We start from the raw sequence: 23,439 nt of genomic DNA, 5'->3' as shown, positions 1-23,439 counted from the left end.
AGGGAGAGAGAGAGAGAGGAGAGAGAGAGAGAGAGAGAGAGAGAGAGAGAGAGAACTAAGGTACTATGCGATGAAAGTGTTTGGTCAGTTATACTTTATTTCCTTTTCCACTTCCCCCTGCATAGTACTAGGCCTTGACCCTTGTAAGGAATCATCAATCAGTGTTAAAGAATAAGCAACTGATCTTATGTGATGTTAATTCCTGGAGCCTTCAGCAATTCCCTTTGTAATAATTGACTGCGTGTGTAGGCTCACCCATTGACTGTGTTCCCTTCTCATGCATTACAGAAAGGGTGTGTGATTCTGCTGTATCAACCATCTGTCACCTCTGTGCCATATGCCCATCAATCAAGTCCTTCCTGATTGTAAATTAAGTGTAAATTAACTCTATACTGAGTGGCACTCTTAATTTTGAATATGTTAATTGTAATCTGAAAGTGCCTAGAGCCTAGTGTACACGGCTCCCTGCAATTTACTCTTCTGATTCCTGTAATTAATTAATTAATTAATTCAGACCCGGATTTTCTCTCCCGAGACCTTCCCTTAATTGAATTTGTGTTACGACGGGTTGGTCCTCAGTCAGAAGCATCCCCAACAAGGTAAGAATTGCAATTGCACCAACATTCATAAGAAATGACGACCTTAAACCAGCACATTCTGCATGATTCCAGTGCAAGATTCCAGTGATTAGCTTAACGAATCATTGCTAGACTGGACTTGTGAATTGAGACGAAGCAATTGACGTAAAATTCCATTTACATTCCATAGGCATACAGTTGGACAGAGGTTATACAGCATAAGTATCCATTTTCACATTTTTTTCTTAAATCTGGGACTAGCAAATTTATACTGCATGCAATCACAAGAGCTGACCAAGCCTCAAAGAAAGGAATTTCATTCATCCCGCTCAGGTACCATTGCCAATTAGGTAGACTGGATTATTGCTATTGCATGTCAGCAAGTAGCATGACTCAACTCGTCAGGAATTTAGCCAGGGAGTGAACAGTGATAATTCAAGAGAAAAGTGCAAAATTTCTCTCCATTTGTATAGTGGAATTTTTCGATACCGCTTAGCTAGGAAGGTTGTATCTGGTAACCTCCACCGTTACCAAGGCAACCATAGTTGGTGGTAGGTGGGGAAGCGAAGCGGTATCGCTCTTCTCCCCACGAACGTGTTTCGTCACCGCCAACCAGTTCATCGAATTCTAACTTTTGTTTGTAGAACGAATTAACGTAAAATTGTTAAAACTCCTAGTTACCACGAATTATCATTTGTGCTTTTGATTGTTAATACCTTTGGCATACGCTTGTGCGTCATTTCATTCATAACAGCGTCATGATTTATTTTTGTATCTCGTAAATAGAGCGGTGCGCGTTTGTATCCCTGTTCTGTGGTGACGTGCGAGTCTCTCACTCACCCTCCGTGACTGTTTTGTTTTGATCTGTGCGAGTTTTCTCAGCACGCATTCGCCAGTGTAACTCTCATTCTAACCATCGTCCTGGGCAAACTTTCGACTGTCATCCTCCAGTAGCTGCCCCATGGCATTGACGTATCTCCTTCTCACACAAACGCGATCTCAGTAAATCGTACGACGTCATTTTAACTCCATTTAGGTCACATGCAAGCTAATTTTATTACATACAGGAATCCACTTTGTAACAGGTGTAATCCTTCCTTAAGGTTATATCCCTCACATTTGAGATAAGACTTTGAACCGTTAGTTATAAGTAACATTACCATGGTATATCTTTATCTGTGAACATTGTTATTTGTTATAATCTATTGCATTACGCATTGCTCGTCCAAGAGCAAACAAAATTCCTGAATGTACTCAAGACGACCCAGGGGTCCTGGCCCCCCCCTCACAGTCTCCATCAGGTACAGATAATCCCCAAAGACCTGCCTCAGAACCACTGCCAGAATAACAAAGGGACAATGTAGATGCTGGATAAGGGATTTAAATTCATCAATGGGGAAGACTTTACTAAATCATTGGTTGCGAGGTATCAGATGACCGGTCAGTGGCAAATAATTTTGCTAATCATTTTGCTAACGTTGCAAAGAAAAATGATGACAGACCCTGTTCTGCTCTAAGAAGGGTAATGGAACAAGATTGATTTCGATACATCAAAGAATGAACAATACAACGTAGGTATTACTAATGGGGAATTTGAATCAGTCTTACGTAAGTGTAATGAATCAGACTCCTGGACTGGATGATATAACATACTCAGTGATTAAGCATTTGCCAGGAACCACCAAAGTGTTTATATTAACCCTTATTAACAGAATTTTTCGGGAACATATCTTCTCTAAACTAGGTGAGATGTTAAAATTATTGCCATTTGCTGAAAGCAGGGAAAGACCCTTTCATGACAGGATTATCGTCCTACTGCACTGACACCATTTCTGAGTAAGATACAGAAGCAATGGTAGATACGCGTTTTCGATGTAGTACTCGGAACGTGGTTAATATTTGTGCGTGCTCAGTTTGGTTTTCGAAGTATGCACTCCACACCTGATGTGTTTGTTTAAATGGAATCTTTAACATGTCAGACTTTTACTAATGAACATCAAGTCGCTGTATTTTTTTTCTCTCTCTTTTGAGAAGGCTTATGCCACAACGCTGAGATATGGCATACTGAGGGTTCTTTATGAATGTAACATGAGAGTCAATTTGCCTCTTTTTATCAGATCTACTCAGTCAAGAAGAAGGAGTGCCACAAGGAAGTGTTATAAGCGTAACCTCGTTCGCCTTAGCAGTCAATTGGGTATCCAAAATAATTCCCCCAGATGTAACTTATACTCTATCTGTTGATGACATTTTGATATCTATTGCAGGAACAAGGATGGCAGTAAGCTGAACGCCGCCTTCAGCTTTGCATTGATAACATAGTAAAGTGGTTTGAGATGAATGGTTTTAGGTTTTCCACTTTTGCTGTATGAGAGGAGTCCATCCTGATCCAGATCTTTTCATACATGTGCAGAGAATTCTGCGTTGGTGAAACGAGGTTTCTTGGGTCAATATTTGATAGCAAGGTGAATTGGATTCCATATCTAAAATATATTAAGACAATGAATGTGTTAAAAGTTGTGTCCCACACTTGCTGGAGTGCTGACCAAACTAAGATATTAAGACTATACAAAGCTTTGTCCTTTTCAAAATTAAATTATGAGTGTGAATTTTAACTCTTAATGGAAGTAGTTTTACACTATATGTGACTCGAGAAGTGTTCTTCAGTCTTTAGAATCTTTGAACTCTTTACATCCAATGATTTTAGAGATATTGGAATGACTGATATTAGTGAAAAGAATAGGTAAAGAAGAACTTTTGCTGGTGCCTCATTATTTTGGGGATCTTAGGAACGAGCAAGCTGATCAACTTGTCAATTCAGCAGTCACCTCTCAGAACCCAGAAACTACATACTATCATATAGCGATGTCCTCTTGTATATCAGGAAATTAAAATCGTCTGGCAGTCCCTTTGGGAAAATATTGAAACAAACCAAAATGCGTCGTATTACGTCATCAGTATCTCTCATGGTCAATTCCCTATATTCCAAGGGGACTAGAAACGATGTTGTTCATGTTAAGGACTAGACGCACAAGATTGACTCAGGGATTCTTGATGTCATGTGAAATCCATCCATTCTGGGACGAATTTATTGGCTCCGAATCATTCTGGAGGAATCTCTCCAGAGTCAAGATTTTGAAATTCGGGTGGAATTATGAATCCTGTCCTTTCAGAAGGAGTAGGTATGGTCCACGGTTTGCTTCTTCCGCTGTCAAACATTTCTACTTACATGTTGCACATTCCTTAGCTCAGAATGTGCACATTCATCTAAAGATGATAAACAATTTGCCACCAAAGAACGAGTAGGTACTCAAGTCAGAATTTCCTCTTTCAGATCTTGAATGACTACTTTGCTTTTGGTGGAACTGTGATTGCGTTCATTAACACATTTCAAAATTTCGTAACCTTGCTCCTTTGACTTGATGTGTAGTCTTGCTGGACACGATTTCTGTTTTCTTCAGCACATTTCCCAACAGACTTTTGTTCCTTCTTGTTTAGCCCATTTTGATGATACATATTTTGAAGTTCATCGACAAAGGGATATCCTTACCATGTTCACTTGTTATAAAAAAAAAGCCATTATGGGTATAGAGAATAAAAAGAGAATGGTATATCTCTTTCGTACCAATTCCTTGAACTAATTTCTTCTTTAAGTAAGCCAGTCAAGTAAATTTGAGCTTAAATAATAATAAATAAAAACAAATATAAGGAGAAATTGTAGTTTTGGTTTGAACAAGCAATTATAAAAAGAAATGGTTAGTCTTAATTACTACATTCTTGTCTCTTCAATTGATAAAATAAGCACTTATAAAAACAAAAATGTAGTTTTGGTCCAAATGAGCTCAATCTTTTAATTTGCCAGTGGAAATATTCCTCACTGGCAATTTTCTCAATGGCAATTTTCCTCACTCGATTTTCCACCTGGTGATCTTCTGGCTAAAAATGTTCCAGCTGGGAATTTTCCGTGTATGGTAATAAAAGCAGCATGGTTACGTTTCAAGGTTAAACAATATATCCCAAGACCAAGGAGATGCTTTTATTGACAAGAATATAGTCATATGGTGGGGTCTTGTAGACAGAAGCTACAAGGCAACCCTGCCACATGTGTCAAATGTAGTGAACCATAACATGGTGTATGTCATAAAGAGGCAAAGTGTATACATTGCAGAGTGTATAAATTGTGATGTATACATCATGGAAAAGGAGATACAGACATTAAGGGTAAGTGAATGTATCACATTTAGAGAGGCAGAAGAGAAAGTATTAAATTAATATGTTAGACCCGGAATATCCTTTTCCAGTGTTGCTGCTAACAAGAAAAATATAAATGCTACCAAAGGTGCTTCCCTTGGCAATGTAAAGGTAAGATCACTGGTAACCTGTACTCCTGCCTTTTTGGAGGCTGCACTAGTGGTTTCGGGCACTCCTGCCTCTTCGGAGGCTGTACCAATGGTTTCAGTCACTCCAGCCTCTCTTTGGAGGCTGTGCCAATGGTTTCAGGCACTCCTGCCTCTTTGGAGGCTGCAACAGTGGTTTCAGACACTCCTGCCTCTTCAGAGGCTGTGCCAGTGGTTTCAGGCACTCCTGCCTCTTTGGAGGCTGCATCAGTGGTTTCAGGCACTCCTGCCTCTTCAGAGGCTGTGCCAGTAGTTTCTGGTGCTCCGTCTCTTCTGGAGGCAGTGCCAGTGGTTTCTGGTACTCTTACCTCTTTGGAGGAGTGCAAGTGATTTCTGGTGCTCCTTCCTCTTCAGAGGCAGTGTCAGATCTTTACCTGGTACTCCCACCTCTCTGGAGGCTGTGCCAGCTATACCTTGTGTGTCAGCTTCTTTGGAGGGTGCGCCAGCTATGGCTGACACTCCTGCCTTATTGGAGGCTGTATTATCAGTATCTGGTGCTTGTGTCTCTCTGGAGCCTGCACCAGTTGTAACTGGGGCTCCTGACGTTTTAGAAGATGCACTGAATTTGTCTGACCCTCAGGCAACGCCAGTTTGTCTGGTGTTCCTGAGATTGATAACCTTCTGAAAAGGAGGGCAGCCATAAAATAATTAGTCTCCTCCAGAAAAAATAAAACAAGAGCAAAGCAATAAGCTGGCGCACTTAAAAGAGGCTGCAGTTTAACACCCTCAAAAGCAAAGTAGAATTCTTTCATTTTCTCCAGTGCAGCTGTCAGGGATTAAGAGCTAAATGGGAAGAGCTAAGGCTGCTCATATCAGAATTGTCTGCTGCATGCATAGCTTAGCAGGAGACTATGACTGGTAATAATACATGTCCCAACCCATGAGAGTATACATCCCATCATTCCCCTTATAACGTTAATATAGGAAGCCATGTGGGTGTAACTTTATGTATTTGTAATGACACCGCACAAAACCCTATTAGTGTCTGGTCTATACTGCAAGTGATGGGTGTGCAGATCCATTTGCAAAGAAAATATACAGTATGCTCTCACTATATACCACCTAGTGAAGTCCTCCCCATTGACGAATTTAAATCCCTCGTTCAACAGCTACCACGTCCCTTTGTTATTCTGGTAGATATGAATAGTAGAAACTGTCTTTAGGTGGAATCGTCACCAATCAGAGAGGAAATTGCCTGTGTTCCATCATAGAAAATGAAAATGTAGGAATCCCTAAACGTGGGGAGTATACATTTTCACGTTCAAACAGGCACATTATCAGCAACTGATTTATTTACGCAGCGATGACTGCCTTATTGATTTTAATGGGAGAGTGGAAAATGATAGGTTTACTAGCGAACATTTTCCAGTAGTAATGAATATAACTTCAAAACCCCCATCTTCAAGGAGGATTTGTTCTAGCTCTCAGACCTTGACAGTTCCATTTCAAAATGCCTAACTTGAAAATTTTTAAAACATTATTTGCATATTTTGTTAGACATGCTGGGCTTGGAAGAGGAAGGAATAGGAAGCATGCGGGTGATAAATTCTGGTTGAAAACCTTTACATTAGGCAAAAATAGAATCTCAGGCATTTTGTTGAGCAATAGAAAAGAAGGAATTTTAGGATCATTGGTCATTAGAGTTTAGGTTGTTGAAGATTTTGGTAATCTTGAGAAATGGGATTTGTATTAAAAGTAGCAAGCATAACAAAGGAATTTTTACCTCTCAGTCGTTTTGGTATCTTTAGTCAATGTTGGTCTTAACCAGTTATTATTGGGAAATATTATAAAATCATAAAATCTTGAAATTGTTTGTGTTCATTTGATGAAACAGACTGTGAACTGCTGGAGTGAGATTTTTTATGGTATCCCCTGAGAAAGACAGGGAATCCTTCAGCTGAACTAAATCCACTTGGATATGGTCTTCATCCTCCTTCCCTGTCTCAGTCAGTCTGGGTAATAAGTATAACATGCCAATTAAGGATTCAATTGCAGCAGGAGAGCCAGACTTAGAAACAAATCAAGAAACCGCAGGAGAACCAGGCTTAAAAATGAGCGTCTTTTGGGCGCAGTGAGAATTAGTTAACGTGTATTCCTAGAGAGGTGGAAGGTGAACATAAGGAATCTTTATCACTCATATTCCGATTAGTATAGGGGAAAAAAGTTTAAAGGAATTAAAGATTTTTCAAGTGTTTGATAACAGAGGCCTATGTTGATTCGGGACTTTTATTAGACTGAATAAGCTTTTGTTTACCACTACGTATATTTATATACTCTGTGCTGCTAACTCAAGGATATCCTGTTCAAAATTATATCCAGGGCAAATCTTTAAATTTAGGAAATGCCCACCTGTAGAGTGAAAACAAAGCATATCAGTGGGACACAAACCCACAAGATCGTTCTCTTTTTAAGATTTCTATTTGTTCAAGTTGTGCCATTTACATATAAGTAACACATGACAATTATTGAACTTTCTGGTTCCTTTTTAACTGAATACTCAAATTTTGAGAACCTTAGATGTGAATACATTCATGCAAACTCCATGATATAGAAGTTTCATATGATGCTAGTAGAATTTTTTAGATATGTTTCAAAAGCTGGTGTCCGGCAAAAGATCTGGTTGTTTGTACCCTTTCTATTCAGAAGCTGGCTTTATGGAAAATAATTATTTTACATTTTTTCATGTTTTGATTTTATACATATACTGTTTACTTATTTTTTTATATCAAGAATTTAAATTACGTTAAACATAACTTTTTAATTGATATCAGATTCATTGACCACTACAGTCATGATGCCAAATGGCTTATATTGATCTATTTATTCATTTCAGTTTGCTCTGACACTTTAATTCAATGTGGCCATCTCCATAACACTTGAAGCACTGGTTAAGCCTACCCTCGAATTTTTTTAAGTCTGAAGGGTAAATGTTTAATGGTTATATTTTCAAGCAAAGTTTTGGTGTTGTTGCTACCTTAACTAAAAAATACGTGAGATGGGCATCAGTACAAAATTTCTGTCTCTGAGTAGTCATAAAAGTCTTTGCTGAATATTAACCCTTGTTTGGTGTTGAAGACTCTATGCGGGAGTTAATCAGTAGAGCCCCCTTGTGTCATAGCCTATCTTGACTAGAATGTTCTTGCTGTAGTTTTCAATGTTTTGGGTCCGGATTCGGGTGTTGCAGATCTTCTTTTGGAGACATTCAGAGGTTCTTATGAAGGTAGGCCATCCTTCTTTGTAAGAAGCAACATGTAACGTCAAGTTGGAGCATGTCTTGTGGCAACTGTGTCAGACATACCCATTAAATAGGATAAAATCATATCATTCGTGACACTACCAAAATGAGTTATCTTAGCTTTGCAGTCAAAACCCGTTTTTTATTTCCGTAAATTAAATAAAAGATTGATCTGCATCAGCCCTGTTTGAGTGATCTGTAAGCTTCAAGTTTTTATGAACCGATGCAACAATAAATTTAATCCTTTGCATAATGCCATCAGATTTCATGCTAGTAAATAAAGCATCATGGTCTAATGACTTGTACACATGTGCAATACAATACACATTTCTGTTCTCACCAACAGCAATGTTATCATGCTGGTGTCCCAGTGACTGGAATATGTGGGAGTCAATAAGTAGCGATGTCAGGCAGGGCAGCCGATCGAGACTACGGTCTACCCCGAAGCCAAATCAAAGTCCTTCAAAGAAGGCATCGTGCTTACCCCCATATAAAAATCGGAAAAAGCACGTTAAAGGAAGAAGAAGAATAAGTATGTTTCCTATCACATTCTTCAAGTGACTCAGTAACCTCACTGAGTTGCATGAAGAATGCACATGGGTCTGGGTTTAAGTCAACGTAGGTAGAGGAGGGCCATTCATTTTTACATGGATCCATGAAAAAATTGAAAGGAAGAAATGTAAAGAAAGTTGTTCAGGAAATTAACATTCTCCGTGATTGGTACAGTGACAGGTTACTTCCCATATGATCTACTCCATACCCTACCTTCATGGATAGTACTTACACAAAGAGAGGCACAATGTAAGCTGAACCTCTTATTAGGGCTGAGACCATGGGAATGTGAAATCATTCTACCTTTATCTGTAATAATGCCCTTCCAGACTAAAAGACGAAAGTCTTAACCAAACGAATGGCTCTCCTGGATTCTCTTGAGACAACACTTGAGGACAGTTCTGCAGGTAGGTCCAAACTGTCTTTTAGGGGTGCATAAGTCACCAAACAACTATAACTATTGGCTTCAGAATTCAAACCCTTCCCAACCATGATCCTTTATCCCATTCATCCAAGGAGTAAATATTGAGGATGTGAAATTGACTGATTTATGGTTACTCAAACAGGCGTCGAGGAATGTGGAAAATAGTACTTGATATCAACACTTGGAAATAGCAGTCATAGAAGTTGGATAACAAAGTAGAAGAAAGCTAAAAAAGATGAAGGAGATTGAAGTATTAATAAAAAAAGTGGAAAGATCAAGCGAAATATTTAGATTCGATCCTGGGGAATCTCTTTCCCTCGTGCTCGAGAGGTCGGTTATACATCAAATGGCATCAACAGAGGATATTCTATGGTCAAGTCTTATGACTTCAATGACGCAATCTCTCACTCTGAGGGTTTATGAGATAGGGGTATGTAAATGTATACATAATTTACATCAAACTTCAAGGTGAGACATAGTAAATATTATGAATTCTAAGACTTATTAAAAAGGATGGCTGTATTATGCGAATTTATCTTATACAGGATCTTTTCTATTTTCCTTATAATTCGCTTTTCGGGCTCAGCGATGTTGGTCAGCAACTGGCCGATATTCACATTGGAAAAAGGATAGTGCGTGGAATGCGGGAAGTATTTCATTGAAATATCCAATCAGAAATCCTTCGTCGTCTGGATTCAGGTTCTGCTTCAGGTACCGTCGACATGTTTCGACCAGCTCGTTGGTCATCCTCTGGACGTGGTTGAAAAAGATCTGGAGAAACAAGGCGCTTTTGTCGGTATTTATAGGGGTTTCTTGATCTTGTTTCTCCAGATCTTTTCAACCACGTCCTAAAAAAAAAGAAAAACCGACTCGATGATATATAAATGATGATAACGATTGTTGCTATTCAAAACGGATAAAACTTATTGTCAAAAAAGTTTATACACAAAGTTTACAACTATTCAAAAAGAGGGCAAACTGTGGCTGTACAACCTAGACTTCTATTCTGTAGATTATGTTTGTTGGCTTGAGCATTTCTGGGACACATTTGTTTATGCAATCTTTACGTGGCTATTATTTACCTTACCTGATTTTTTTTACCAAGACGCAAATCACTGTGAGGAAATTCATTTACAAGTATTCAATTATCTTAACTCTATGAGCACTTGGGCATCATTATGAACCACAGGCATTTCACGTGAATAGTAGTGTTAACTCTCACCTGGGACTTCACATTTATTTTATCAACGTAATTATTCTAAGCGTAATACTTGTTATAGCTAAAGCTAATGTTCAAAAGAAATTTTGTGCACAGTTACATACCCGCTATCGCCTATCATTGAACCTTTGACTTTAGAATTAAACCGCTTGGAGTATACAGTATATAGATTAATTATACATGATGCTATGAATGATAATCTTTGCAACTGAAGATTAAGTAAAATCAAATTGATTTCACATGCATTTATAATTACACACATTATATATATATATATATATATATATATATATATATATATATATATATATATATATATATATATATATATATATATATATATATATATATATATATATATATACACACACACATGCATGCACGTGTGTGTGTGTAATTGTATTAATCAAAATGCCATCTTAACTTATCTAATTCTTCGCAGATTTTGGATACGCTAGTCAATACAAATCCTTAGATCAAAATGCAAGATTATGAAGTAATTCTGGTGTACGGCACGGTGCGAATCCGCATCCAGAGTATCAAAACGAGGGTCATGTTGCCTACATATACATCATAGTTACTTCTAAAATCTTACATTTGGATCTAAGACTTTGTAGTGACAAGCGTGTCCAAAATGTGAGAATTACTCGAGGAGTTATGAGGGTATTGTGGTTATCTCGTAAAAAAAAGTGAACAACAGATTCTGTATACATATACACACATTATATATGTATATATATGTGTGTGTATATATATATATATATATATATATATATATATATATATATATATATATATATATATATATATATAACATTATATATGTATATATATGTGTGTATATATATATATATATATATATATATATATATATATATATACAGTATATATATATAAAACAAATATTATGCTACAAATATCATTTAATAGCAGATTCACTGTTCCATGGGGAATAGCCTATGCCCAAAGGGAATTTTAATTGATATGAAGATCTGCCAAGGCCAGAATTCGAACCTGGGCTTTTGGTTTTGATATTAAAATAAACAGTCGACTTTAATCACTTGGCTGTCCAAGACAAGTATATGTTGATATCGACCCTCTCCTACACATTCCTGTTGATTTCAGGTTCTGTACTACAAGATATCAACCAATGTCCACCATGGCTGCTGATTGGTAAGTTTGTAATATTTGGCTACCTAAGAATATTTTTCTCTTGTAAATGTGTAGCTTTTTATTTTCACAAATATCAAGCTATAAATATTCACTATACCTCCGAAAACTTATACCCAAAGGAAATTAAAATTGATAGGTGTGTAATGATTTCTCCATTTGTAATGTTTTTACCATCTTAAAATGTTATGATGTTCCTTTTTACTATTTATTTTACTCGTTGCCCATGTAAAGTTTATTATTTCCTTTGTTGTTGCTTTATCGTTTCTGGCTTTGTTGTTATAATAACGTTTGAGTCCCAGGAGGCTTAGGAAGACACAGTGCAGTTTTCTTACTTCATTAACACACTAATTAAAATATACATTATATTTACAATTACGTGAATTGAAGTATGAGCCTTGCTTTCTTCTCAACCCATAACTGATGAGGCTCTCGACCTCACTCCTCTGCTTCTTTTCTATCTGCTTCTCTCTCCTTCAAACTTGCTTTTTTGAAGGTTCTTGAAAGGAAAATGCCCATCCTATCAATAGGCGGCAATAGCTTCTGTCCCGCCTTGTAGACGTCCTAAGTGGTTGGAGATCATCTAATGATGTCCTTTTAGGTGTGATTAAATGACTTAATCCCCTCCTTTGTAGGAGAGACTAATGACGTCACCGGAAGTCTTTAGGTTCCGGCGAAAGTTGAAAGGTCAGCTCACAGGTAGGACGGGTAAACAGTTCTGTTATGGTTGCCGTAGATTATACTGGCTCCCATGTTTTGGCTACATAATCATAACACTTCCCCCCCCCTCTCTCTCTCTCTCTCTGTCTTGTTTCTTTATTATTCATTCTCCCTCATTTCTTCTTTCTCTGTCTATCTTTTGTCTATTACAGGTTCTCTCTCTTTTTCTCTCTTTTATATTTACGCTATTCCTAACTAATATTCTCCCAGCTATCATTACATCTGCATTTACCCATGGTAGCCGAGTTGTCGAAGTCAAATGTTTATCGCTGTATCTTAGTCAGAGAACCAACTACGAATTTTGCAACGAAGCTGTGAAGCCAGAATTACCTCGGTACACCCTTTTTGTGCCTTTGTCATCAGCTTTGAACCCATCAAATCACTGCTGAAACATTCATTGTAGATGTAATCTTTTCATACAATGAAACTTAAAACAAAACACATTCTCATAAATAATATCATCCTCACGAGAGCAGCAACATTACTTATAAGATCCCAGTATGGATTGTTATTAGCTTTATTTGCGATAAAAAGTAAGGAATTAAATGTCAGAATAATCAGTATGAGAGTTCTGCTAAAACTGGACAAAAGAATCATGCTATCTGTGCGCACTTGAGTAAAAAATCACACAGGCTCATTGGTCCCATAATATACTGAAAAAATGTGATAATATTGTTCCTGGAAATCTCTTAACTTCTGCGTTGCTAAAGAAAATGATATTGATTTAACCACAAGTCTGTATACTCTTGACCCCATTAAGCACAAGATGTTGGAAAGTGTAAATGAGAAACTAGAAACTCCATAATCACTGGTAATGTCCTTTGCCTATACTTGGTTTATCCAGTGTCTGAGTTAATCCTAGACAGAAATTCCAACCATGAGAACCTACCTCAAAATGTAATGACCTTTGTATGGATTAAAATCGTTATATGCTCCTGCACTGTTGTCAGTAAAACCAAGCCTTCGTTGTAATCTTTTGCCATTGCATGTAATTTTCTGGAAAACGATTTAGAGTTGAGGAGAAAGATCTTGCAGCTTGTTATTTCACTTTCCTCATGGCCACATAGCCTGCTTATAATTTTCATCATATAGATGTATGTATATATATATATATATATATATATATATATATATATATATATATATATATATATATATATATATATATATATATATATATATATATATATACATACATACAAAAAAGGAATTATAATTGACATACGCTTCTACGACGCAGGAACACTTATCGTTTATAATTCCCTTGGGAAGTTATTCCCAACGTGTAGTGAATATGAAAAAAAGTCACGTGTGCCCAACTGACAAACAACTCATATATATATATACAGTATATATATATATATATATATATATATATATATATATATATTCCCTTTTTAGATATTCATAAACAAATGAAGAGGAGAAATTACAGGCGAGAAAAACAACAATCAAGACCACCAAGACATCAGGAAGAATTGCAGATCCTTCTCGCGCCCCTAAAAACTCAAAGTCTGAGCCTGTATCTCTCTTTTTTCCTCATGTGATCCCCGAGGGAGTAAATTATAAACGACAGACCCTTCAACGCCAATACCACAAACAAAGACAATCGGATCCGACAATAGAAAAGAATCGGAGGGGGAAATGGCGATGGCAGTGGTGCTGCTCTTCTGAGCTGTCGTCTGTCTTCGCGTTCAAGTTCCGACACTCAATCCCCGCATATTGGCATTTTCACCAGACGCGCCGAGCTTTCAATCTCACTAATGCTCTCTATTCAGCTGATAGAAAAGGGAGGGCAGGGAGAGAGGGAAAAGGACCGGGAGGTTGGGGGAATGACAGGAATGGCAGCGCGGGGCATAACATGAACGCCTAGACAGACGGACCACGGGAATATTGGGAGGGAAAATGTGTTGAGGAAGATGCTGCAAACACGTTAAGGAGATGAATCATCAATAAAGTAAGAAGTAGAAGTGGTAAAAGGCAAGAATAGCAGGACACAACGAAAAAGCATAACGATAATGAAGCGGAGACGAAAAATGAATATGAAAACGATAGTGAATAAATCAGCAAAGAAAGTCGTGGCTAAATTACTTATTCCTGAGTAGGGCAACTACTTAAAATTTCTGCCAGTGTGGAGCTCGCAAAGATCTTTGCTGACGAATATCCTGTTTTTTTGTGTGTGTGCGTGTGTTGAAAAATCTATAAGGGTAACTGCTTCAGTATTCCCATCTAGAGAATGTTTGAAGTTAATCATCAAGGTAATCTGTGTATCATGAACTGCCTTTACTTAAATTTTTTCTTCATAACAGAAACATATGCTGATTCAGGGCTTTTAATGGCTGAGGCCCATCAACACTTTTGTTCAGCATTACCTACGCTTATATATTCTGTGTTTTTTTCAGTTTCAGGACATGCTGTTCAAAAAATATATTGAAGACAAATTTTGTAATTTAAGGAATGCATATCATTGCAGTGAAATCTATCAGTAAGACACTGACCCAGAAGATCGTGTCCTTTTGAACATTTAAGCCACTGTTCCTATTTTCATAACACTTGAAGCACTGACTAAGCCTGCTTTTGACATTTTTAATCCGATGGGCAGATGTCCAATAGTTATGCTTTCAAGCAGTCTTGGATGAGGTTAATAAGGTGGTGTTGTTACTCCTACCGAACCTGAGTAGGGCAACTACTTAAAATTTCTGCCAGTGAGGAGCTCGCAAAGATCTTTGCTGGCGAATATCCTTTTTTTTTTGTGTGTGTGTTGAAAGATCTGTGAGGGTAACTGCTTCAGTATTCCCATCTAGAGAATGTCTGAAGTTAATCAGCAGAGTAACCTATGTATCATTAACTGCCTTTACTTAAATATTCTTATCACAGCGTTTAATATTTCGAAGCAGGATGTTGCCAGTTTTCTTTGGGAAACATTCAGAGGTTCTTATGAAATTAGACAATTCTTCCTTGTTTGAACCAATATGCCACAAAAAAAGTGGGAGCATTTCTTGTGGGAACTGAATCAGACACATCCATTAGCTTTGGGATAGAACCAAATTACTCATCCAGGACAATACAGAAATCAATGGTTTTAGCTTTAGACTCAAACTCTGCCTTCTCTCCTTGACTTGCAGTAGCATTGTCTGAAAAGTTAAGTAAACTTCGACTCTTTTGCATTAAATCGTAAAGGGTTCATACTACTAAATGAAGCTTTTCGCATATGGTAATATATAATGGTTCCCTAGTTTTACGTAAATCTAGTATTTGGAAAATGTTGATAACTATAGTTTCTTCTAATATTAGTGTATTTTGTTCCCAATTGTTTAAACATATGGAAAATACATGAAATCGTTCTGCATGAGACATTGCTCTTCACTTGGCATTTACGAACAATTTCATTGATAGTCAACAAATAGGTAGGTTATTAACAAAACATACCATATATTTGAGGAAAATCTGGTTTTATTAAACAAGCCTTCAGTAATTATATGAAATATAAAGGTGCTATTCAGATATGGCATATTGTAGTAATTATCAAGTCCCAACTAACTGAGCATTTTTGCCAGAAGAAAAAAAAGTATCTATAGATGCAGGTTGCTGAAACAAAGTGCTATTTTCCTGCACAAAATAGTCATGGATTCGGAAGGTGAAGGATTAATGTGTCAGAGACTGCAACTTAATTTTCTAGATCCATCGTCTGTTATTGGAAGTAGTTTGCTAAATATCTTTCTAATATACCTTTACATACATACATATACATACATGCATATATATATTTTAATATACATATATATACATATATATATATATTAATATATATATATATAATATATATATATAATATATATATATATATATATATATATTATTCTTGGTCTTGGTATATATCTATATTGGCATATATATATATATATATATATATATATATATATATATATATATATATATATATATATATATATATTATGCATTAATGTGTCTTTCTGAAGACATGCCTCTTTTTATTCCCAGAAGTCACAGCTGACACACCTGCTTTGAAGAAAGAAAACTTGATTCTCTCTCTCATAACTCATAATTAACTAAGGCCACTGAATTAGATTCAAGTTGCAAAAATGTTAATTCAAAGTAACAAGGCTGAGTAGTTAAAGGAAATGCGTCATATAATCTGATTCACATCAAAAATAGGAAGTCGAACCAAAACCGAACGCAGAAAATGGGATTTCAAATGCAAAGTGGGTACTAAACTAAAATAAAAATCAAATCCCCCAACACCATTACCACTGAACAAGTCCTTATAAACTTATACCAGTTAAAACAGTCTTTTGGTGTGGCGACATGTTACATCCATTGACGTGACTCACAGATGCTCTTTTTATTCCAAACGGAAATGACGGAAAACTGGTGATAAAAAGATCACGCAAGAATTAACGGGCACAAAATCAGACCTGGAAAGCATAACTTCCCGGACGAGACACATTATACAAAAAATAATAACTAGTTTCTAAGTTCTCCCGCTTTCCAGCAAACAGGGACTCCAAAGGCGGATTTCATTGAACTCATAATTAACTTTTCATTCAGGACCAACCAACTGACATTCTGGGTCAGCCATTAAAATCCTGGTCTTTAAATAGACTTACTGACAGCCGGACTTTTCCGGTCAAAAGACACTCTAAGAATGTGATGCAAGGTGAACACTGATGAATCTGGGTATGTTAAAAAGATTTAATCACAGACACGAATCGCGTCCTCTATTCCCATTATTGAACTAGCTAATTATAAAATTTGGGGTCGTTTAGTTGCCAAACTAGGTACTGGACGAATTCTTTAACAAGTGAAAATATGCGCAAAGAATCGTTGTTTTACACTTGATCTTGAGGACTGGAGCTGGGCGGTTCTCTTTTCGAGATCGCCATTAATAATTTAGAATAAGACTGAACCCTCCAACTAAATAACTTGGAGTAAGTAACTGTATTGATTGATCAATTCCATTTGTAATTTACTGGTCGATTCAAGTTCAGATTTGTTATTTCTGTTTTGATTGGTTTTGTTGTAATATACTTATTATTGTTTTTTTGTAAGTCGTAATATATATGTAGTTTTAATTTAGGTCTGTTGACATTTTCTCTGTAAAGTAGGGTAAAAAAAAATATTGTAATTATTTCATTTGCAGAATGAAATGTCTGTAACGACTTCAACGTCGTGACGTTACATGCCTCGTTCGTATGGTTGGTTGAGGTGTCAAAGGTCTTATTCTGATTGGGCAGGCGCAAGCCTGCAGTTGCGCTACATTTCATTTCAAAGTGCTCTGCGGAATCGAGGAAACTCTAAAGTAAGTTCGCTCCAATTTGTGCCTTGTGGTATGTAAATTGTCCTCAAGGTTAACTCGTTCATAAATTACTTCATTGTTAACAACAGCAAACAAAAGTGTCAACGAGTTTAGTTCGCGAAAACTGAATGTTTGAATGCCTAACTAGTTGGTTCCGTCAATGACTCGTCGTCTGGAAGAGTGGCTATTATCAATTATCGACCCAAAGTTGGTGTTTTGAAGCAATACTTCTTGTGTTCCATTTCTCATAACTGGGTCGCTGAATTCATCGTTCGGGTATTGTACTGCTGTTTACTGTTCAATCTCGTAAACATGCCTCCCAGGAAGGTGAAATCTTTGACTCGGAAGAAATTTGACATTGTTGAGACCTGGACTATTGAAAGTTCGGACGCCGAGGCCATCTTAGCAGATGCAGAGAACGCCACTGTTGATGATTTAAGGTTATCATTGAACTCTCTTCGTGAATCATATAGTGATTTGAAAAAGAGTCTCCGCAGGCAATCTGACTTGTGACGAAACTTTGAAAACATTGCGTGATGCGGGTGTTACCTTCCACAAGCTGAGGACGCAGATAAATGAACGATGGAAAAGCTATCGGAAAAAGAGGACATTCCTAAGCAAGCTAATGAGGTCAGAAAATCTAATTCGTCATTCGTCCAATTGAAGAAACTTTCTTGTCCGACGTGGGATGGTGAAGTTCGATCGTATAAAAGATTCAAGAAAAATTTCGAGCTATTAGTTCAGAGCCAGATGTCTGAGGAGATGGCGCTTTTAAGACTGAGAGAAGCATTGCGAGAAAACTCGAGGGAAGGCCTCATTGTTCAGTCGAAATCGAGCTTGGATGAAGCATGGTCAGCATTAGATTGCATTTACGGAAGGGGAAACACCATCCGTGACGCAGTCCTCAAGGACGTCCATGACATTAGGCCTGTCAGAAGCGAGTCTGATGCAGATGGTCTTCGTCGATTGGTAACGGAGCTTACTGTCGCTAAAGAGGACCTGAGATCGGTAAACCGAACGTCTGCATTAGGTGAGTCGGCATTTTCCATCGTAATGGAAAAAATTCCAGTAGAACTGCGCAGGAGAATCGACAGAAAAATTCTGGCAGACGACCTTGATGCTGAAGCCTCCTTCAATTTACTCTTAGAAATGGCCGACACGGCAGCCTCAATCGAAGAAACAGCTAAATTGCGAGCAGAAGCTCATTCTAGTTACATTTTCAGAGAAGAGCCGACGACGGTCGTCAAGAATTATCAGGTTAGCAGTAAGGACAGAAACACTGGTAACAGCGGTTCGAAAGGTGTCAAGCCTGGTAAGAATGGAACGCCCAAAAAGGGTAATGGTTGGAAGGAATCGAAAACCAGGAAGCCAAAAAATTCCCCATCTTCCGTTCAATCATGTGTTTTTCATTCTATGGCTGATCACCAAACGTCTGAATGCAGAGTGTTCCTAGGTCTTTCGTCCATAAAAAAAGAGAAAACCTTGAAGGAACATAACCGGTGTGAAAAGTGCTTTGGTTCTCACCCCTTAAATCAGTGCAGAAATAAGCACGTTTGTCAGGAGGTTAATTGCAAGACGCCAGACAATCATCATACTCTATTGCATGCTGCTTGCCTAGCTGCGTCAAGCATGGTTTATGGTCCTGTTGATTGCGAGAAACTCCGTCATCATCTGGGCCAGAACACAATGAGACCTAGTCATACAGCCTTCATGAAAAGGAAAGGCAATCTTTTCAGGGTTTCAGTTCTTTATGATTTGGGAGCCACTGTCTCACAGATTCTGAACTCGGTGGCAAAGGAAGCTTGTATCAAACCAGTATCCAGAATCAAGAATTTGATGATGAGGACTGCTGGGAGAGCCAGCCACAGGATTGGGGACCAGCTGATCTGTACAGCATCCCACTCTACGATGCAGAAGGTAACTTCGTGACTGCAGTTGATTGCATTGGTGTCGATTACATCGGTGAACTTGATGGAGGCAGTTATCATGCAGCTGCTGACATGTTCAAAGATGATGCCGATCCATCAGAACTTTTAGAGCCTGTTCACGGTGACATCGAGTTGCTAATCGGAGACAATCATGCCAGCATATTTCCGCGAACGGTGAAGACAAGAGAAAACCTTGTTTTAGCTGAGACTAACTTCGGGTTCATTCTACATGGTTCTCACGAGAAATTTTTTGCCGCCAATTCTCATGAACCAAGTGTGATGCTGTCGGAGCTCCTCAACAGAAAGATTTCTGCTGTTCTTCTGCAGTCAACGTCATCAGTTGCAGTAGGTCATGCTGAACGGCCGAAAGGGGAAGTTTCACAGATAAAGCCCGAGCAATGGCTCCGTGCAGGAGGTTGCAGAAAATGGCGGACAGTCGGTTCTTTCAATAAAGACCAGTGCTGAGACTGTGTTTGATCGTATGTGAAGTAGAGGATGGTCCGGTTTGTCATCGGTGCGACGCAGTCGGCATAAACTCAGAAGAGGAGCGAAGAGTACAGACATACAAGAGTTGCCTCACCTACGACCCTGAACGGAAGATATTCGTTTGCAGGTTACCATGGAAGGAAAGCTTCCGTACCTTGTCGGATAATCGACCTGTTGCCCTCAAACGCCTAAATTCGTTAACACGTACCATGTCCAGAAACAAAGCTTTAAAGAACTGGTATGTAGACGAATTTGAAAAGTTGATCAACGACGGCTATATGACAGAGGTTACAGCTGAGGAGGATGCGCAGTGGAAATCTAATGGTGGCAAAGTCTACTACATCTGTCATTTCGCACACTTTAATGAGCATAGTTCCTCAACCCCACTCAGAATTATATTTGATGCAAGTGTTCCATTTAAAGGCAAGGCTATCAACTCCTTGTGGGAACCACCACCAAATTTGATTCCACCAATTCCAACCCTGCTGTTAAGGTTCAGGAAAGGAAAATACCGGTTGCAATGGACATAAGTAAAGCATACTTCACTGTTCGCCTTGAGACAGAAGAATCTCATCTGCACCGCCTTCTGTGGAATCAACTGGACAAGGAAGAAGAAGTCAAGACGCTGCGATTACTACGAAACTCCTGGGGAACTACTCCGGCAGGTGGTATATGCAGTGTAGCAATGCTCATCATAGCTGAGAAATTCAAGGACAAGTACCCACAGGTATACGAATTCATAAAATCGAACTTGTATGTTGATGATGGTACTACAAGTGTTGATGATGTTTCCACGGCATTACAACTTGCTAAGGAACTCAACATTGTCCTCAGTGAGGCATCCTTCATCATAAAGCATTTCATGATCGGTGGAAGTGATAGTGATATTGATGCCCACATAAAGAAGTGCCGGATGTACCTGACAATGTGCGACGGACACCAGAGCAGGAAAAAGGATCCTGGGTATAATATATCATTCTGCCAACGATGAAATTTCCATTTCAGGTAGGATTAACTTCTCAAAGAAAAGGAGAGCATTAGATCAGAGGAAGATATCAGTTTAGAAAACTTTGATGATGCCTTCCCTGACACTTTCAGTCGAAGAAATTATCTACAGATCATAGCAACCATCTATGATCCGACGGGACTTGCAACTCCGGTTACCATCTGCCTGAAGCACGAACTAGGTCGGATATTCCGACTCAAACAGGGATGGGACGATCCGATCCTAGATGGTAATGATGACCTACCTACAACCCGCAGTCGGTGTAAAGAAGTGATTCGTTCGATCTACGGTCTAAAAGAAGTCAGGTTTGTTCGCTGTCTTACACCGGAAACCGCAGTTGACCAACCCGCTCTAGTAATTTTTTGTGATAGTTCTCAGACTGCCTATGGATGTGTCGCGTACTACAACTGGAAGTTGGAAAATGGCGAGCGAGCATCTGTTCTTGCCATGTCAAAGGCAAAACCGTGGCCACAAATTCCGACATTAACGATCCCCGGTGGTGAGTTACTTGGATGTCTGCTGGGTGCCAGAATGCAACAGACTATCGTCAAAAAATCAAGCTTCATTTTTGAAAGGGTAATGCTGCTAACTGACAGCACCATAGTTCTGGGACAACTGCGTCATGAGCCCTACAAGTACAACATGTGGACAGCCAGCCATATTGGTGAAATACAAACCCTGACTGATATTCGTGATTGGTATACCATGTAGACTCTGAAAACAACGTTGCCGATGATGCGTCACGCGGTCTTAACCCATCTGAAATGGGAAAGGATTACAGATGGCAAAAGGTCAGACTTCATGAAGAAGGACATCAACGAATGGCCAATCAAACATGCAAATGAAGTTCATGCGAAGAAAGAAGATCTGGACATAAGAATAAAAGATCCACGGATGACCATTGGAAGATGCAAGTCACTATGTGTCCAGATTGATGGTGGAACAAATGAAGATTATTCAGTTATTCTTGATATCCTAAAAACATTTAACATAACGGTCGACAAAAATGACAGCCTGATGAAGATTAAACGTCGCATCTCTAGAATCATAAGATTTATGGAAAATGCTTCACAATTTTTCAGAGATCGACTGAAGAGAACAGTGAAGACTATTCCAGTTGCCATCAGTAGTATGACGAAAGCAGAATGTTCGAGATGGTTTGCTGAAAATGATACATTTGTGCCTACCAAGCGTGAGTTAGTAATATCAAACTTGTTTCTTATTCAACAGGCTCAGCAGTCACTACCGTCAGATGTGGGACATAAGCTAAAGTCACTGAACCCAATACTGGACGTCGACGGTGTGTGGAGAGCACTAGGTCGTACTGGTGCTGCTCTATCAAACCCGCCTGCGATTATACCATACTCTGAACCCTTTGCAGAGATCTTGGTGCGCAAATGTCACCAACCGCAGCACTCTGGTGCGGATACTACTCTTGCCCTAGTACGTGAGCAGTTCTGGATCCTCAACGGTAAACGGTTCGTCAGCAAAGTTGTGTCGCAGTGCCCATATTGTCGCTTTCTACGGAAGAAGATCGCCCAAGTAGAGATCGCTCCTCGTAAGGTGGAACAACTCGTGCGATCGCCAGTATTCGAACATGTGGTCATTGACATAGCTGGTCCGTTCAATACCATCGCAGATCGCCGCGAGACGAGAAATTACCGGGTAAATTCTGGTAAAGCCTGGATTCTGGTCATCGTGTGTCGTGCATCTGGTGCGGCCCACATAGAGGTCCTTGAAGGTTACGATACCAACTGCTTCCTTGCAGGTTTTGATGCTTTTACTAGAATCCGCGGAAAACCCACGTCTGTGACTGCAGATCTTGGTTCGCAAATCCGTGGTGCTGCAAACGTTATGGAGAGCCTTTGGAACCATACCAAGATGGCAAAGATTCAGACAAATCCCGAAACAACAACCTGGCACTTCGTACCATCTGGAGCTCATTCGTCAGTCGGACAAGCTGAGAGGATGATCAGGACTGTGAAGAACACTTTAGAAGCTGTCACTGCTTCGAGAAAACCTGAGTTTACTAAGTTGCGTTTGCAGAGACTAATGTACAGTGTTGCTGATATGATAAATGATAGGCCTTTGGGTGTTCATAGAAATAATGTTGCCAAATTAGACGCTGTGAGATTACTACGTCCAAATGACCTTATTTTGGGTAGATCAAACGGTGATATTAGTGAACTTTTAGATTTCGAGTTGGCTAAAACACCTGAGCAAATAGAGTACACAAAAATACTCGCACTGAATGAACTCTTTTTAAATCATTGGTGGAAAATATGGTATGATCAAATTTTTTCCAGCTCTTCTTCCCAGAGAAAAGTGGTCAGATTCAACCGGGGTGTAGAGATAAATGATATCGTAATAATCAGAGATACTAATCCCGTGCGTAACCAGTGGTCTTGGG

The 23,439-nt window shown here is 38.7% G+C and overlaps 2 protein-coding genes across 2 annotated transcripts in view; both read left to right on the top strand.

Moving 5' to 3' along the window:
- Nucleotides 1-20,032: 20,032 nt before the first annotated feature.
- Nucleotides 20,033-21,740, top strand: LOC136828824 (uncharacterized). Its single transcript, XM_067087077.1, has 3 exons — nucleotides 20,033-20,040; nucleotides 20,447-20,986; nucleotides 21,122-21,740. The coding sequence occupies exons 1-3, from the start codon at nucleotides 20,033-20,035 to the stop codon at nucleotides 21,738-21,740; spliced, it is 1,167 nt and encodes a 388-aa protein (XP_066943178.1).
- Nucleotides 21,741-21,764: 24 nt separating this feature from the next.
- LOC136828818 (uncharacterized) overlaps nucleotides 21,765-23,439 on the top strand; it is a 1,743-nt gene continuing 68 nt past the window's right edge. The window contains exon 1 of the mRNA XM_067087063.1: nucleotides 21,765-23,439. This exon is cut by the window's right edge and continues 68 nt beyond it. Within this exon, the coding sequence (XP_066943164.1) occupies nucleotides 21,765-23,439 (1,675 nt within the window).

The sequence above is a fragment of the Macrobrachium rosenbergii genome, chromosome 3 (assembly GCF_040412425.1).
Source record: "Macrobrachium rosenbergii isolate ZJJX-2024 chromosome 3, ASM4041242v1, whole genome shotgun sequence".
NCBI lineage: Eukaryota > Metazoa > Arthropoda > Malacostraca > Decapoda > Palaemonidae > Macrobrachium > Macrobrachium rosenbergii.
This window is presented reverse-complemented; position numbering and strand designations above follow the sequence as displayed.

What these genes read in the sequence shown, in the direction of transcription:
- LOC136828824 (XM_067087077.1), top strand. An exon ending in AGCAGGAAAAAGGATCCTGG is followed by an intron (nt 20,987 to 21,121) that starts GTATAATATATC and finishes TGACACTTTCAG; the next exon opens with TCGAAGAAATTATCTACAGA.